Source organism: Vidua chalybeata, chromosome 2 (assembly GCF_026979565.1).
Source record: "Vidua chalybeata isolate OUT-0048 chromosome 2, bVidCha1 merged haplotype, whole genome shotgun sequence".
Classification (NCBI taxonomy): Eukaryota; Metazoa; Chordata; class Aves; order Passeriformes; family Viduidae; genus Vidua; species Vidua chalybeata.
Window position 1 is genome coordinate 95,869,550 of NC_071531.1, and position 18,822 is coordinate 95,888,371.

General features: G+C 37.1%; 1 protein-coding gene across 2 annotated transcripts in view; it reads right to left on the reverse strand.

Moving 5' to 3' along the window:
- Positions 1 to 311: 311 nt before the first annotated feature.
- The window catches only part of TRPC4 (transient receptor potential cation channel subfamily C member 4), a 131,227-nt gene continuing 112,716 nt past the window's right edge, over positions 312 to 18,822 (reverse strand). For both annotated transcript variants that reach the window (XM_053934709.1, XM_053934710.1), the window contains 6 exons: positions 16,937 to 17,250; positions 15,041 to 15,236; positions 13,196 to 13,390; positions 5,094 to 5,135; positions 3,173 to 3,262; positions 312 to 2,871 (listed from right to left, as the gene is read on the reverse strand). In XM_053934709.1, coding sequence (XP_053790684.1) covers positions 2,155 to 2,871; positions 3,173 to 3,262; positions 5,094 to 5,135; positions 13,196 to 13,390; positions 15,041 to 15,236; positions 16,937 to 17,250 — 1,554 coding nt within the window. In that variant the 3' untranslated portion in view covers positions 312 to 2,154. The remainder of the gene's footprint in view (positions 2,872 to 3,172; positions 3,263 to 5,093; positions 5,136 to 13,195; positions 13,391 to 15,040; positions 15,237 to 16,936; positions 17,251 to 18,822) is intronic.

An 18,822-nucleotide genomic window follows, 5' to 3' on the forward strand; every position in this document is an offset into this window, starting at 1 on the left:
ATACAAATACCCTGCTTAGGCACTTTCTGTCTGGAGTGAAACCATGTGGCTGGAATGTGTTGAAAGCTCTTTTGAGCAAGCACTGTCTGTTTTGAATTTGGCTAGTGTAAAGGGAGTAAGCTTAGGACCTGAAGCCATTACAAAATATGATGAAGAATGAGAAACTGAATGAGTAGTGGAAGGACTGTTAACTGGGATATAGAAAATTTTGTGACAACATGACACATTTGCATTATGGCATTTTTAGCAAAAATGTTACAGTACAGAAAAGAACTCTCTAAAAGAGTTGACCTAATACAAATGATATGAGGTTATACCACCATTATTATTATTTATTTCTTTTTATACTTGTAATAATTCAGGTGCTTTCCAGACAGAAAAGCTGCAGGCCCTGCCCCAAGGAGCTTACAATCTAAAGGTGGACAAGGAGAGAGACGTGAAGGAGAGAGGGTCTACACAGCAGTCAAGAATCCAAGATGGAAACTAACCAATCAAATATTATTTGAACACATTGTTGCAAAGCTATACAAACTATTTTCCAATTGCTACTCATATTTTCCATTTTGTTTTAACTGTATCTGCCATGACATAAACAGGTGTGTAGGAAGGAAGCTTTCAATTTGTGGCATCAGAAAGAGTAGCACATGTGTAAAGTAGAGCTGGAAAACTCACCTTAAAGTATAGAGATGAGTCTGGATTTCCAAGACTCAGTTCAGTACCAGGACAATTTAGATCCAGAATGACATGGCTTTAGGTCAGGTTCTACAGGTTTACACGGGATAGATTACATCAGAAATTGTAAATTCACTCTATGCATTTGGAAATTCTGTAATACATCCTAATACGAACTACAAAATCTGTCACACAGGGCTGGGGAAGTTAAGAATGAAATAACAACACTTTTGTGGTATATTCAGTGGGGGAAGGAAAGGTGTTGAAAGCTGGGGGTGGTTATTCTTATGCCAGTTGTAAAATGAAATTTTTAATAATGTAGGACACCAGCCAATGATTAAAAAACCCCACAATGTTTAATTTTAAAAATACTGGTTTCAACTAAGACAGTAAGTCATTCATCAGTTATGAAAAATACTATTAGGTTTTCATTATACATTTAGGTATCTATTATAAAACACCCAATCAGGCTCCCCCAAACTGTAAAATTGTCAAAGAAACTCCCTTAAGGCATGCCTTCTAAAACTTCTCAACAAATTGCCATGTTTATTCAAGTACTCAGGGGAATCACTGTATGCTTGTTTATTCCTGAAGTATCTTTCCCTTAGCAAATGCAAGTGTATTGTAAAGGCAGAAGCTAATAAGCAGCTGAATATTAAAGTGCATAGGTTGTCCACATGAGGAAAAATAGATGGTTGAAGAAGCAGTAGCTGTGGTGATAAAGGATTCTTGGGGAGCAATCCATCATCAATTTTTAGTAAGCCACAGATATTTCTTTTCCTATAAGAAACATTTCTACAGTCTTCAAAACTTGTAAATGCATTTCTAACAATGGTATCAGGACAGTCACACTCCTCTTGCTGTGAGGGAAAAGTTGTAATTAAATAATCAAATAGACCTATTTTTCATAATTTACAGGTATTCATATTCCTTCAATAAATAAAAGAATATAATTTATCTTCTGATTCTGTATAGATTTCGACACAAGTTTCTAGCACTTTAAACAAATTATTCTAATAGCTTGATGTGAATTATGCTGGCAGGATCCACATATGGTTATTATGGTGCACAGAATCTTTTATGAACCTACAAAGTTAAATAAAAGCTTACAAGTCTCTTAAGCTACTTTTTATTTGCATAGAAAAATATTTATCATAGGAGTCAACTATCATATGAGAGAAATTCCATTTGTTGTAATTGAAAAAGATAGCTAAAAAGTTTCTGTGGATTATTGCAACAGTACAAGAATACAAGATGCTTCCATTTATTAAAAAATGTAAAACAAATCGTGAAAGCTAAAGCAGGCTACAAAACAGAAGGTCCTCATATTTTCTTTCTCTTGACTACTATGTTACAAGATCATGTGCCACAGTTGAGTACTATAAAGTGTAATTCTGCATTAGCTAATATAATTCTTAAAACATTCCCCCCAAAAGCACTATGCAAAATATATATATTTGTAAATGCTTCCTCCTGTAAGCATCACAACCTCGTTATCACATAGTCACCCTGAACAATTGTTTCCTGTTTCCCATCAGAGTCAATGCTAATGTCCAATGCCTTGTCCAGCTGATCCTGTGGAGTGGCAGGTTCTGAGTTTTGTAACTCCATTTTCTCTATTTCTGAAGGACAAATACTTCCCTCTTCCTGTGAATACAAAGACTCACTGGTATTTTGTGACTCAGCTAACACACATTTTTTGCCAGGATTTCGGAAGTTTAATTCACAGTTCATGATCAATTCTCCCTCTTCCAGTTCATCAGTTTTCTCACATTGTTCTTCTGCCTGTTGACGGGAAACTTCTTCAGACACGGTGTATATTTTATTTGTACTCTGCTCCACAGAGTTTGTTTTTGATCGTCTGTGAAACAACCCAAAATTTTTTATGTCTGTTACAAAATTCACACGCTTTTGTTTCTCCTGAGTGGACTCTGACACCATCATTGCTGAGCCATTGCTTACATTATGTCCTTCAGAGGCGATATTGGCTGATCGTGGGTGAATCATCGTTGTTATGTCAAAAAGGCTGAAAGGTTTCTTCTTTCCTTTCTTGTTTCCTTCACTCTCACTATTTTCTTCATTTTCTGACAGAGAGGCAGTGTCTTTGCTCATCTTTCCAGCTTGCAAATTAGACAGCTTGCTTCCTTTTAACAAACCCAGGACTTCAAAGCGAAAGCTGGAAATATCTTGTTTTAACTCCTAAAAATTAGGAAAAAAAAGATGAAATGTCAGAACATCAAAGCTCATTTGACTTTCCTTTTGAAATAAAAAGAAAAAAAAAAAAAGGAAAAAAAGGGCTTATGCTGGGGTCAGTAATAAGCTTTACTCTCTTGATGTTGGCATACCTGGCATCTTCAAGGTTGAAGATCTTGCTCTAGGAAGCAAGTTATTTGCTACCTGAATAGCTGAGTGTAAAAAATATGCTTCACAGTTTTAAAATATCTTACTAAATTACTAAAACACCTATAGCATAAAAATAAACATAAAAATAAACACATACCTTAAAATTTTCTTCTGTCAATCCTTCCTCAGTTTTGGCATCTCTTATCATCGCTGCAACATACCTTTTAACCAGATTTCTCATAACTTCCTAAAAAGATAAAGTATTCTGTTAGCTTTCTTGGTATTAGTTAGTAATCCTACACTCACAGGCTCTGCTTGGGCTTTTTCATGCTTTAGGAATGTGACAAAAACTATACAAACCTGTTTGAAAATTTGTTTTGCTATTTGATGGAAACTACTAATGTTTATTATCCTGAGAAGGGATATGTTGGGTTTGACCCAAGGTATGTTTCCTGCCAGTAATATCCAGCCTGGCAGCGAGCAGTTGCTGATGCCTCATGAGAGCAAGTCTGGTGTGGTTGTACAACTTTATTTCCAGCTATTCTCTGTCAAGCCTCCTGTGCTGTGAGCTGCAGTAACTCTGAACAAAAATGATAGTTCTAGGTTTAATTGGCTGTGACAGGTTTTCTTATGCATTTTGAACTAATGTAAACTTTCAGCATTCAAAAATCCTCTGCTAATGAATTCCACAGTATGGAGTAAGATTCCATTTCGGGGTTTTATTTTTAACCTTAGGTCTGGTAGTTTCCAGATTGTTGTCTTCTAAGAATCCTAGAAATTATTTAGATTGAAATAGATACCTGGAGGCTGTCTGAGTCATCTCAGGGCCATGCCCAGTCAAGTGCTGAATATCTCCATGGATGGAGATGCTGCAGCCTCCCTGAGCAACATTTTCCAGTATTTACTACCCTCACTGTGAAGATAATTCTCCTTACCTTACAGAATTTCCCTTCCTTCAGCTTGTGTCCATTTTGTCTTTTGCATTGTACCTCGAAGAAAAATCTGGGTCCTTCTCTCTAACCACCCACTATGTTATTTAAGGCAGCAGTTATATTTCCCCATACCTACTCCAGGCTGAAATCTGAACTGCTTATATGACAGTCCTCTAACCATCTCAGTGCCCCCTTGCTGGATCCCTTCCAGCTTGTTAACATCTCTCTTGTAATGTGGGGCCCAGACTAGATACTGCTCTGGATACAGTCCCACAAGAGGGCTGGAGGAGAAAAATCACTTCCCTCAAAAGGCTGCCTATACAGCCTCGCTAATGTAGTGTAGTACACGTGTGGTATTCCATTTACAGATAAATGGCAAACTGCTGCTCTGTGTTCACCTTCCTCATGATTCTATAGATCCTTGTTGTACTTCCCACAGATGCCTCTTCTTCAGGTTGGAAAAGTCCCAGCTTACCTAGTTATTTCCCATATGAGATTCATTAACTACCAAGCCTACAGCTCACACCTTGTTTAACTTGCAGCCCTTTTACATGACAAAAATTCAAAATAAAGCTGAAAATTATTCATTGTGAAATAATAATCTAAAAAAAAAGTGGAAGCTGAAGAAGGAAGGATGAAAAAATTGCTTACATACAAGTGATCTAGGCAGAGGTGTAATTAAGGAAGTTGTTTATGGGGGACTAAAGCTGGAGAGATGAAGAGCAGGTTCTGATGGAGCATGTCAGTTCACTGTACACATGGTCCTGATGATTCCTGGCAGGCAGGAATTTGCTTTTTTTAAAGGCAATCCATGTTACAATTTTAAATTGTAAAAATTTAATATTTAACATTAATCTTATATTGCCTTATATTAAATATAAGGCAAAATACTGGATAGCATGTTATTGCTCTAGAAAATATTCTTTTGCTCCAAAAAGAAGAAAATTGTATTTTCAAATGCTTTTGTTTGAACATCAAAAATACTAAGCTTGTTTGCTAAAGAAGAAATAAGTACAGATTTTATGTTTTTTTCCATTTATTTTCCTTTTCCACTTTCTCATTAAATTCGTCTACATTTTTTTCTTCATGAAGACCTTCTGAAGGCACAGAAAAACAATTGCCTAAAGAATAAACATAGGCCTGTACCTGGTATTGATGATGTCTCCTCAAATTGTCAGCTGCACGTCTCTGAAAAAGCAGAAAAGAATAAAAAAAATATCAATCCCTGTGTGGAAATAAAACACTTAAGCATAGAAAACAGCAGGCCTGTGTATTATACAGTATCTAGCAAGCTGAGAGAAGAGGTTCAAAACCTGTTGAAAAATGACTGTGTTTGAAAGAAGCCTATCATTTGCTTTATAGAAAGGGGAAGGCTGCTGTAGGGAAGGCAAAGTGGATTTTCTACATTTTTGTCAAAATGCTTTTATTCCTGCATCAGCATGCATGTGGTGGGGCAGCCAGGTCACAGGCTGCAGAGTCCCAAGGTCAACGATCTGAGATGGAAATGGAACAATAGATCATGTCACTCACTTGCACAGACTGAAGCATATTTTACTGAATTGAAAAGAGCTTGACTCATGTCAAGTTAGATTTTTCTTGGAGGTACACAGTGAAAGAACAGGAGTCAATGGACATGAGTTACAGAAGGGAAATTCTGCGTGGAAAATCATCAACATGGTGGGATTCGTAAAGCCATGGTGTAAGCAAGACATTTGCTATGGCTCCTAATGTCTCATTTAAGGTAAAGCTAATCAAAACCTGCACTATAAAACTGTGTTAATGAGAAAGTTTCCCCTTAGTTCTCTGTTAAAAACACTTAGTCATAGAGAGGTGTATGGAAGAAAGAAACAGCTTTCAACACAGTTTGGTGTTGACAAGGAGGGAGGGTAAAAGGGACAGTAACTCTGAAGAGGAGCAGCAAAAAGAAGTGTGGTAGGATGAAAGAATCGCCCAGGTTTCAAGCAGGTGTATTAAATTAAACTGCCATATCTAAGGGCTGCCCAGAAGAAGACAGAGAAAAAGGGCCGGATTTATTTTTTCCCTTGACTTCCTTTTTTCCTCAATTGCATAATGAGTAGCATATCCTCATCCTCTACAATAATTATTCCTAACTAGCGAAAGAAACACAGCTTTAACTTAGTCTCTCATATCTGCTGCCGACAATAAAATAACGTGTCTGACCACTGATTGTATCTCTACAAAACAGAACATTTAACAGCAGTAAAACAGGGTGAAAGGATATCCAAGGGACTTGTTAAAATTGACCTCAGTTGCATTGTAAGGCAGGCACAGCAAGTTATTTCATCTCTTTTTTTTTTTTTTTTTTTTACTTTAAATAAGTTATATACCTTTTCCCTGTACTTGGAATCAGTTTACACTTCAGAGTTGATTTCTGGTTTGCAATTGATTTAGGGATGCAGTGGTTTTGTGGCTGGCCTAGCAAAAAATAAAGGGGGAAAATCATTATTTCCTAATCAGTCTAAGAGCCACTGTGGTGTAGGGCTTTGTACATGAGAATGCTTTCTTCAGTATTTTTCCAGATGGTGTTTCTCCATCTATGCCTCGTAAAAGAGAAAATGGCTATTTCTTGTGTTTAAGGATGGAGGGATGGGTGAGCTTGCCCATCACCAGGGCCAGAGGGAACAATACAGCCGTGGAAAGGCTCATACCTTCACAACATCCGAACTTAGCTGGTTTTTAGAAAAAAAAAAAAAAAAATCTCAGCTTTCTTGCAGCTGGCCACACGGTGGAGATGTTTCATTCTGCTGAGAAAGCACTAAGGGAGTCCGTGGCTAAGAGCGCTCTCAACAACAGATCTGACTCACAGGTGAAGGGAAAAACAATTTAAGTTGTAATTGAAACACACTTCAGGTAAAGTGAATAACTACTAAGGGGAAAAAAAAAATCTGATTTTTGTATTCACAATACTTCCTGCAGCTGCTGTCTGCTCTGCTTTATTTTACAGTGAAATGTGAAATAAATGCATAGGTTCAATTCTCTACCTGTAACAAGAGCTACCTAGATAACGTTTATTTTTTTTTTTTTTTTTTTGCAGCCAATTTGGAAACTCACAGAAACAGAGGCTGTGGCTTTCCCCCTTAATGTAATGGCAACAAGGGACAACTATGTGAAAAGATTTGTGTAATAATGTGTCAGAACAGTTCTACTGCACTTAATTGTTTTCAATCCATACCACCAAGAAGCTGAAAGAAAATTAATTTTATTGTATGCTTTCATGCACATCTACATACCTAGTCCACAGGGAATTACACCTATCAATAACCTACCAAATTTATTTTCACCAAACAGTTCTCTATCTGGCATTTAAATGTTTAGGTTCCATCTCCAGTTCCTAATCATCTTTTGCTTCCTTTTGAAAGCAGAATGAATCTTTGCCTAAACACATCTGAAAACCAGGCTATTCACTAGAAATAAAATGTCATTAACATTCATATTGTCCTTATTTTAGTTCTCAGCTGGCCTGCTTTTCTCTACTCAGTTATAGTCTAATTTATGGTTCAAAATTTGTTTCAAGTAACCATTGTTATGGGCACGAAGAATTTGAAAATTATGGTTAGCAAAGGGATGAAAGTTTAATTTGACTAAAAATAGTAAGAGGGTGGGAAACACGGTTGTGCATGTTGAATGCAATAGTGAAATTGAGGGGGATGATGTTGTCACTTTCCAAAAGGGGGCACTAATGTCCTTTAGGAAGCTTTAATGGTAGCTTCACTGGTAGTGATAATTTTTCTGGTCTTCCTGTTTATGCCATTCCTAGCAATTTACACTGTTTGGAAAAAAGAGCTCCTTAGCAGTCAAAAATTTAATAAAATTGTATTACTTATTTTGATGTGTTTTATTAAAATTGTATCTTTTATAATGCAGAAATACAAATCCAATTGACCTCTCCATTTGACCTTAAACTGCTTAGTGATAAAGAAAATGGAACTATTGACTGAAGTTGTGGGATATATTTGTCATCTTGACTAGAAACACCACCTTTAAAGGATTAGAACTTATCTGTGTTGACAGAGAGGCTTCCCCATGAAATGATTCTTTGCTATACAAGGAACACTCCAGATTATTGATTTCCATGCCAGATGGAAGGCATTATTTCTTTGCTCAACTTTCAATAAACATACATTACAGAGAAAATACAAAATGCTTTCATTGACTTAGAAATTGCATCATTTTCCACTAGTGAGAAAAGGAGAAGGGAAAATGAAATTTTCTGTGACAAATGATAATAAAATCATGTAGGTTGCTCAGAAAATGGCATAAAATTCTCTATAGCGAGAAGAAAGGCAACTGTTTATCTAAATATGAGATGGAAAAAAAGATATTACTGAAGCTATCCCTGGCAATACTCTCCATTTTCACTTCTGAAATACTTAAATTTATCGGTAAAACACTTTTTGGTGACTGATCAGATGTAAAGCAGGATGTAATTTGAGGAAAACAGTACCATTTATTCCAGTGGGACTAGGATTTCTTTTCCCATATATCTTTTTTTTTTTTTTTCTGAAATACCAATGGATTTTAGATGGCCAACAGGATTAGCCTAGACACACCCATAAGCCTTGTGCAGTCAGGAAAAGCTCAGCCTAATTAATAGAATTATATTACTAATCTGGCTTTTGCAAAGATGAGCTAACAAAATTAATAGAACTGATATAGATATAGATATAGATATATGTAAAGAGTAGCACACAGGCATGCACTTATTTCAGAATTTTAAGTGCAGGAGATAAGTGATAATAGCTAAAGAAAATGCTGCATACCTGGGATATGTCAAAATGACAGATTAAAAAAATGTGCTGAACTCTGAGTGGTAGAAGAGCTCTGTCTGATTCATAGCAGAGCTGAAATATTAGTAGATCACATGTACCATCCTGGCCTTCCTTCAGCTGAAGATGTGGCTAGAGAAGCTGCCGTCAGCATGGCTGGGCACCATGTTGCTTTGGAGAAAAAGCCTCTCCCTTGAAAAACCTCCCCTTGACTTCCCCACCCACTGCTTCAAGTGTCCCAGTACAACAAAGGACAGAAGAGCCACAGAACTGACATCCAAGGAGATGCAAATTAATTGGCTTTTTTCAGAGGCACCTCACATCGCTACTGACCGTGTTCTTGCCCATGATAGTTTTGTTATAAACAGCAATTTAGATGATGTTCTCAAACATTGTCCTACTTATTTTTACTGGCATTTCTCTTCTTCCTATTGGCCAGATAAATAATTTCACTAGAATGTGTGCTGTAGACTATCCTTACTCTCAAGCCTTTCTTTACACATTCTGCCTGCATATACTGAACTCTCAACTGTACACATATATAAATTTTATGGTGGATTCTTGACACATTTGATTTGATCCTTAACTCAGTCCTAGTTCATGATTCCTGGCTTTTTGTTACTGAGGACTTTTTGCAGAGATCATGCATAATCCTTGCCAGCTTCTTTCTGTCTATCATGTATTTTGTATCCCCTAGCACAGACTCACTCTTTGGATGCACATTATTGCTTTTTCTACTGGAAAACACCATAGTACATCACTGCTGATTAGTGCTTCCTAATAGGAAAGTTAACATTTACAGATTTCAGAACAGAATGTTTTGAAATCTGAGCTCTGCCTTACAGACAATGTGGCATCCATCCATATAGCCAATATAAGAAAATCATGTTATAGCTTTTTTTTTACTCTCCCAGACCTGGTTGTAGGAAGGAGACAGAGTTTATAATGCAGGACTCAGTGAAAAGGAGTAGATCCCAACAAAGCTTATCTTGTAGCTCAGAGGCCAAAGTTATTACAGAGCAGATACAAGTGAGCTGAAGTCCTCTGAGATCCTTGAAAAAAAGACAAAGAAAACTCCTCATTAACTTTTGGTTGAAAGGGCACAGAGGTCCTAAATTTAATTTGTGGTGTAGCTTATTGGGACAATTTAAAAAGTTCTAGGAAATCAAGGCTGAGCTGTGGGTAATGGGAAGTTTGTTAGAACCAGAAAGAAGTGCTCTCTCTCAGGACAAACTATGAGATCACCATGGTGTGCCCATTTGTTGACTGATGATTAACCTCTTGGAGGATGTCCAGTTAACAGCACCTATCTGCTGGTTTGCATCTATCTAATGTGGAAATCAGAGCAGAGTGCCTATGCACATCTTACTCCATTTTGGAGCTTGGGTGAATAACTGGGTCTGGAAATTGCAAAATGTTCCAAATTCACATAAACCTAATGGGGCTTGTGTTATGCTGAGGAATTAGCTGAAGAACTTTGTGGTTTTATGAGATGCCCATATGGCGGACTGAATCTGCCTGGTCAGCCACAGCCACTCACTTTTTTCAGGCAGCTGGAAGTGTGGTTGCCATGGTGGCTCTGCTGGTAAGCTCTCTGCTTCACAGAGGTTTCACAGGGGTTCACAGGGGTTTCAGCTCTAATTCCAGCTAAGAATCTATTCTGCAGGGGAAACCAGGGATGTATATGGCCCTACTGTCCCATACACTTTAGGGATTCCACTTTCAAATAATTAAAAGAAAAAAATTACAGGAATCAACCCACTGCATGTCCCACATCTCTCCCTCACTGATATCCTCCATCCCAAAGATTAGTGGTTCACATTCAAATCATAAGGAAGCTTGGTTCAGCTCCTTTTCTTCTGTTCTCCTAAGAGAGCACCTTAGCCCCTGCAGTATCTTAAAGATCTTGAGAAGGAAATTTCTGTTGTCATAGCTTTTATGCTTGAGGTTAATAATTAGATCTCCACTGGAGAATAGAAGTAAATCTGGGTCTCCTTAGCCCAAGATATTTGCTTTAAATGGCATCTGCTCCTTTCTTCTAAACAGAAATTTCATCCTGAAGCTGAAAAGTTTCCCCAACAAAAGCTTTTTTGAAACTGAAATATATTAATTAAAAAGTTTGGTGTTTAGAGATTTTGGGGGATTTTAATTTAAAAAGAAAATTCTATTTGGAAAAATTCTCAAGGAGCTTGGTGCATAGACTTCCTACCCTTTGACCCTTTGCTGCACCAATTTTCCCAAATCTAAGACATGGGTTTCTTGAAGGTGGTGTTTATGTACCCTAGCAGGAGGTAGGTGCAGGAAGTAGACATGATCTTTCTGTATCCCCTTCCTCATCATGCCATTCAGCATAGGGCTGGGAGCACCCTGTATCTTTATTATTCCACTTGTTCAGGAATGAGTTTACTCCCAAATCTGCAGTTTGAGAGGGTAAGAAAAAGGAAAAAGTATTTCCTTATCCCAGATGGAAGGTCTGACAAGAAATATTGTCCTGAAAGTTTAGCTGGGATGTATAAGGGTATTCTGTAGCTGTCTCAGTCAAACAGGAATTTTGTGTTAATCAACCCTCTGCTATACACTGGCATCATAGCATTAATTTTAATATCATTCTCTCAGTTTACAGTAGCTAATCATCCCTACCAAATGTTTAACAAATGCCTAGAAGCATTGCCCACTCTCCCACACACACAAGTACATCACTCTCTCTCGTGACTTTTTCTTTCTAACAACATCTCATAGTTTCTCCTTCTGTTGGTCTCTGCATTTACTTTTTTCACTTCTTATATTACACAGAGATGTTTTACTCTTAAGATTATTCACCATTCATGCTAGTTCATGTTATTTTAAAAATTTCTATATGAATCATTGTTAGTCTTTCTTAATGTTTTTTGAGTGTGTTTCTTGTCATCCATTAGTGTTTTGTTTCAATGTCACCCTCATGTTTATTAGCTTTTTTCCTGGCTGTTTCTTTCCTGTATGTACAAATATGACATCAAAGTGAAATAGTTTTGCTTTCCCAATTTAGATACTGGCCAACAATATCAGTATATTGCAATAAGCCTGATTTGAAGCTTTCTACAAAGAGGACAAAATCCATTTATCAGCATAGTAATTGTGAATTAGTTTTGTATGTCACTTTTCATCTTTACCATATATCTGTACAAGCATGTGACCTTGGTCCGCCAAGTACTTCTAGAGATTAAACTGCATTCCAGGATATGACAGCAAAATAGGTAGGAAAAACTTATTACTCACTTATCAAGAAATAGGGAAGAAATACAAAGAAAAGGTTGATATCACAGTAATGTTCCATCAAAGAATTGTATCATACCCCCTGACTTCTTTGAAATGGATGGAAGTTTTTTTTAATAAGAATCAATAGCACAAGGACCATACCTCTTTCTTTTCCCCCTTACCCACATTTGACTTCCATATTCCCACTTAATGCTTGGCTATCTGAGTTCCTGACTTGAAACATTTATATTCATGAAATCGCTATGGTATAGAGAAAATTGCATTGTCCACATCTTATCCCAAATAGTCTTCTTCATGCTTGAGCTGGCTAAATTCAGTCTAGTTACTGAGGTATTGACTCGCTCATGGGAAATGAAGAAAACATAACTAGCGTGAATTAGTTGTTGGTGTGTTAGGATGTTGCCTGAATATTTGCACTGACAATATAGAAAAAGTGTGTCACTGACTGACAAGCAGACGAAGTTAGGAGGGAAAAGTTCAAATTTGCTTTACCCACTGCATCTACCAGAGAAAGTAAGTAGCTGAGATATTGCACAGGCATCTGCTGAATCCAGGTGCAAGACTATTCTTGGTCGCCTTGTGTGTCTTTCCCCCTCTTTTTTTTTTCCCTAGAAATGTCACTGCTAATCAGCAGTATCAGAATATGGTATGATTTCAGAATGGGATTCTGAAATAGCTCTACCTTTAAATTCAAGAAAACAAGTCCAAGTAAATGCTGTCACCTTTCAAAAAAGGGGAACAGCTATTGGTAAAAATGCTTTTATGGCAAACTCATTTCATTACATGTAGAGAGACAGAGACACAGAGAATATCTCATGATGAATACTTCATACATGAGTCTCTGGTTCATGGTATTCAATTATACCTGAACTGTGACACTTGAGCTAGGGATTAGCAACCAACAATTCTGACACTGACAGACAAGTATACACATTTGATCTCTTGTATTTTTTATTGCTCTTAATCTTTCTTGAACTATCTGTAGATGAAGCACAGTCATGGTTCATACTGTTCTTGTACAGGGATATGATGATGCTTTCTCTTCAAATACATTGACATGAATGTAAAAAGTAAACATTCTCTGTTAGAATTATTGTCTAACTCATATGCACATTATTTTACAGGTCAGACACTCTATAAAGCTGAGAAAAAGTCATCTATATAGCAAAGAGGAGGACTACAGGCAGAGTAAACCACATAACTTACCCCTATTGTTCCAAAACTTTCAGGCTTTCTTCTAATTTTTTTCTTGCAAAGGTGTCTCCATAACCATTTGATCAGATACCACAAAGACTTTGGGCTTGGTATGACATTAAAAGGAGTAGGCAGAGTTCCTCCTTCTTCAAAGTAACTCATCCAGAGTTTTGTTCGAGCAAACTTCCACTCAATGTCTGCATGATCCTGCACACAAGCAGCACATCATCAACACAGATAATTACAAATATTGCTGTAATTAAGGAGGTGAAATAAACCTCTACAAAAATCTGAAAAAAAAACTAAAGCTAGAACAACCTTGAAATCCCAATGAATTGTCTTTTTAAAATACTGCCATCTTTTGACAGTAGGTCTTTAACCAAAGCAAAGCTAAGCTGCTTTACCACAGTAAGGAGATATTCAATATGTAAAGTAGATATCTACTTATAAGCACTTCTTTCCCTGTTACAAGCTGTTAAATTATTGAAAGTCTCTCAAAAAACAGAAAAGGTAATTACAAGCAGAGAAATACTACAGTTCCGGAAGAAACATTTTGTTATAATAGCAGCTCAACATTATTCCTCATAGATCAGTCTAATTATACTGCTCTGCAGTAGCTGCAAAAAGTCAGCTAGGCTCATGCATTTTTTTAGAAATTACCAGTCCCCAAAATTCACAAATAGGTATCCAACAAATCATGACACTACTTAAACTATTGAGTCAATTATCCTTTTTTTTCCCTACTACTTCAGAATTCTATATTAAGGATAGGTTGTGGGGTGGGTTTTTTATTTTTATTTGAAATTTCATTTCGTTTGTAACCTATATAGCATTGTATAATTCTGAAATTTTTGGGAAAATGAAAGGTAAAGGCCAAGGAAAGATACCTAAATCCTAGCAGCTGAATAAAAAGTTTAAATCACTAATGATAGATTTGGATAGCCAAGAACTTCAGCTACAGGTCTAGCCCTGACCATACAGTAACAAAAGCAACAATTTAGAAGTTGTAGCAGGAAAAGTATGCTACCTACAGCCCAAATTTTGGTGAGTGGTACTATGTTGTGATATGGTTCACTAGACTCTGACAACTAGAGTTATACAAACACAGGTGGTCAGTTTTTCTTTTGTGGAAACACTTCTAATTTCCAGATTGGAAAAAAAGGGCATATTTAAATCTTAAGACTGTGAAGCTTTCTTTTGTTTGCTTTCTGCATGATCATATTTGAATTTTCATATGATGAATCAGTGTTTATTTCTCTTAGTCTCCTTAATAGACAGTTTACAAACAAAACTACGCCAATAGCTCTGGTAATGATAAAGACAGTTTTCACTGAAGGAGGAAACAAGACACTGTTGAATGAGAAGACACGACCTTTTGTTTCAATAGCTAGTGTCCTTGGAACATGGGCACCCAATTTCTGTTAGCTGTATATCCACGTCAGATAAAATAAAATAGCAATCTTTCAAATGTTAATAAATATAATGTATTAAAAATGTATCAGCAACAGAGCAATCCTGGGCAGTCTTTTTCTAAGAAGAGGTCCTGCACAGTGCAGCTTGGGCAGGGCTGTAGCCCATGTCACTTGCCAGAAGCATCAGGACACCCTCTTCAACTCACGAGCTGGCTTCTTCACCTCTTCCCCACTCAGTGTTGTGGGGAAATTTCACTCTACCCAGTCCAGTTTCTTTGGGTCTGGTTTCTTTGTCCTTCCAGAACAGTGCAAAAGAATCAGAGTACATTGCAATATTTGTTCCAATGTCCTATCTGTGAAGTGTTTTACTGCCAGAAAAATTGAATGTAGGAACAGAGAGAGGGTGTATATATTATAAATGATCTAAAAATAAGAAACAACTTACAGCAATGAGTTGGTAAGAGTTATTCATCATGGCTATTAGCATGTTGAGTAGAACAACCAGAGATATTACATTATAGGTACCAAACATGGTGGCCCCAACGAATTCAGTGAATTCATGCCTCGCTTTCACGTTGGTCACATAGAGATTGATGAGTCCAAATATAGACCAGAATAATGACTGCAGCGTTTCAAATAACCTGGAAAACAAAACCCAGAAGGAATAGCTGCATAATAACTACACATTTCGTTTTCAGATTGTTCAGTTTCTCCCAAAACACACAAAAGTTCTTCACTTGACTGAGATGAATGACACCTATCACAATATAGCCAACATAGAGGGAATATCTTTCTAGTGAAACAATGGCCTAGTGTTTCAAATCTGGACCTCTAGATATACAATAGAGAATCTATAAATAAGCCTGCAAGCAAAATGCTGATTTCGTTCAAACTTCAGAGAGATAAATATAGTTTCAGAGATCTTATGCTGGACACTTTCTTTTGAAGTACTTTCACCTTTTGCTTTAACTATAAGGGGTAGAATAAGGATCCAAACTCAAGTATGACTGCAAAAGTAATGTCTCGCCAGGATGTTGAAAGAGGTATGGTATCCTCAAATTTTGCAATTCTGGTTTGTTGACAGCCACTGACAAAAAAGGAGTTGAATAATTAGAAAGACATTATTAGCATTAGCACATGTTTTGTTTTACAAAGAAGGGAGACACAAAAAAGACAAGGATGCTTCTCTCAAAAAAAAACTTGTGTTTTTATACCTAAAGCATAAGACATTCCCTTAGAGAAGTTTGTACAACAGCTAGGAAGCCAGTAAAAATAACAATGGCTGTAGGCAGTATATCTCTGCACCTAGATAGATTGAAATTTTTTCCCTTTTGTTCTGTGTTCAGCTACACTGTAGTGTCATAAGAATGGTCCTGGTTAGGCTGCTCCTTGAAAGTATGGAGCACATAAAGCATCACATTTTGCCATGACACCACCTTCTGACACTGGTACCAGTACTCTCCACTATTTCCCAGATGAATAATGCTTTCCTCAATGCTGAGCTCTGAAAAATTTCTGTATGCTTTTCTGTTCAGATCACATAAAGTTTAGACCTGCATAGATGTTATTAATATACAACATAAATATGCTGTGCCTGAGAAAAGTTACTTGATTAAGATGATATAAAGGCTGCTATTTTTATAAAATTATTTCCTCTAAGAAGGAAACCATTGGTAATAAATATATTTAAAAAAAAGCCTAGATACACAGAAGTTAATAGGGAATGGACATTTATAGCAGTAGTTTGATACAGGTTGGAAGGCAAAAGACAAGAAAATTAGTGTTCATGTGGAAGTATTTTGGTACTATAGATGAACTAAAAACTATAATGAAGTAAAATTGATTTCAAAGTGAAAAAAAGAGAAACAGTTTATAATAGAAATTAGAAATTTGATTGGGGGCAGTAGAGTCAGTAGAATCTTCGACTGCATGTTTTTTTTTACAGCCTATCACATTTGCAAGGAATCTTCAGGTTTTAAAACACCACACTTATTTAATGCCCACAGGTAGACATGGAAGAAAAGCAGAGTGACAGCTGTCTGGATGAGCAAGATCTGAACTGGTGACCTTATGCAACTTCTAATCTCATTTATCTTCCTCTTATCTCTATTTTACTTATTATCTTTTGAAATATCTTGAATTGTACAGACTTTACTGTGGTATGAGGTGAACATTATTAGAGTGATGAAATGTGATTTTTTTACTATTAGGGTAATATTAGATGTGTTTGTCAGGACACCACTGTAATGCCAACAGAAAACAGAGGTTCTTTTCTGTAGACAGCATCTAAGTCTTAAAATATTTGAGGAGAGGGGGAGGATAGAAATAAATAGCTACTTACGTTGAAAATGCATTATTCTGCTTTTCACATCGTATTCCTTTGCAGTTGCCAGGTTCATTTGTCTCATAGTAGAAGTACAGCTGGTTCAATCCATTTGCAAAAGCAAGCAGCACAAGGCAGTATATGAAGAGAAACTTCAAAATGTCCAGCAACATTCTTCCTAAAGATATCTGCAGAGGTCCCAGGTGAGAATTTGCAGTGAATAATGAGATCAAGCGCAGGGAGCTAAAGATATTTGCGATTGCAAACAGGGCCTCAGCCACCAGGGTTGGATGCCACATGTCCCAGCTCTCCCGTGGAACTAACCCACTATACTGAAAACAAGCAGAAGGGAAGAAATTACTCCTCTATTTTGATGCATAAACAAGCATGTCAGTTTCTTCATAAGCTGCTCAATTAATTTGCAGATATCACAATACATTTTCACAGTAGCAAAAAATTTCACAGTTTAAAAAGTCTGACACTGCAAAAAGAACAGTTTTGAGCACCTTGCTTTTTAGAATTATAGAAGTTTCCAGCTGTACAAGCAGGTAAATTATTTCTTTGAAGAAAACTGCAGGGCTGACAGTGATGGATAGAAACCCACAAAAGCTCTGGAAAGTCAGAAGAAAACATTAAATCACCAAGTAAGTATATAAATTAATCACTAATACTGGACCAGTGATGAAAAAGATGTTTATTAATGAACCATGGCAAACTTCTTATGTGTCTCATTATCAAAGGGTCTGACCCCTGAAACCGTGACTTCTGTTCATGCTCTATCAAAAAAAAAGATTCTTGAAGATGAAGGATTAACTACTAGCAGACTCATTATTATTTATTTTGTCTCTTAAATCTGTTTTATAGAACATATCAGAGAAGAGAATCTATGCTAGGAAGACCTCTAAAAAGGAGATAATATAATATAAAGCAAATCTCAAAGGGCATGTTATCTTTATTTACCTATTCTAGACCACACAGGTGCACCTTCAGAGCAGCTGGGAATGCCCTGAGCAGTAAGGAAAGGGACTCCATGTGTCACTGGGGCCAGATGACACAACATAAACAGGCATCACAGCATTTCACCACATTCACCCTACAAAATGTGATTACTCTCAGAGTGGTTCAGAAACACCTGAGTAACTTGAACATATGTTAATTCTGTAGGAATTATGATCAGATGCATCCCAGAATCCTAAACAAACTGGCTGATGTAGTTTCCAAGTCACTCTCCATCATATTTGAAAAGTCCTGTCAGTCAGGTGAAGTCCCCAGTGACTAGAAAGAGGAAAACATTGCACCCATTTTTAAAAAGGAGAGAAATTAAAACATTGGCAACAACCAACCTGTCAGCCTCCCCTCTGTGCCTGGGAAGGCCATGGAACAGATCCCTCTAGAAGCTATGCTAAGGCACATGGAGGGCAGGGACGTGATTTGAAGCACGATTTCACCAAGGGAAAGTCCTTCCTGACCAACCAAGTGGTGTTCTATGATGGAGTGACTACATCAGTGGACAAGGGAAAGGTTGCAGGTGTCATCTGTCTGGACTTGTGTAAGGCTTTTGACATGGTCCCTTACAACATCCTTCTCTCTAAACTGGTGAGAGATGGATTTGATGGGTGGACTGTTCAGTGGATAAAGAACTGGCTGGATGAGTGCATCCATAGAGAGATGTTCAATGGCTTGATGTCTAAATGGACATCTGTGACAGGTAGCATCCCTCAGGGATCTACAGCGACTGGGACTTTTTAACATCCTCATTAATGACATAGAGGGATTGAGTGCACACTCAGCATGTCTAAAGATGATACCTAGCTGAGAGGTGTGGTTGACATGCCTGAAGGACAGGATGCCATCCAGAGAGACCGGAACAAGCTCAAGAAGTGGCCCCATGGGAACACCATGGG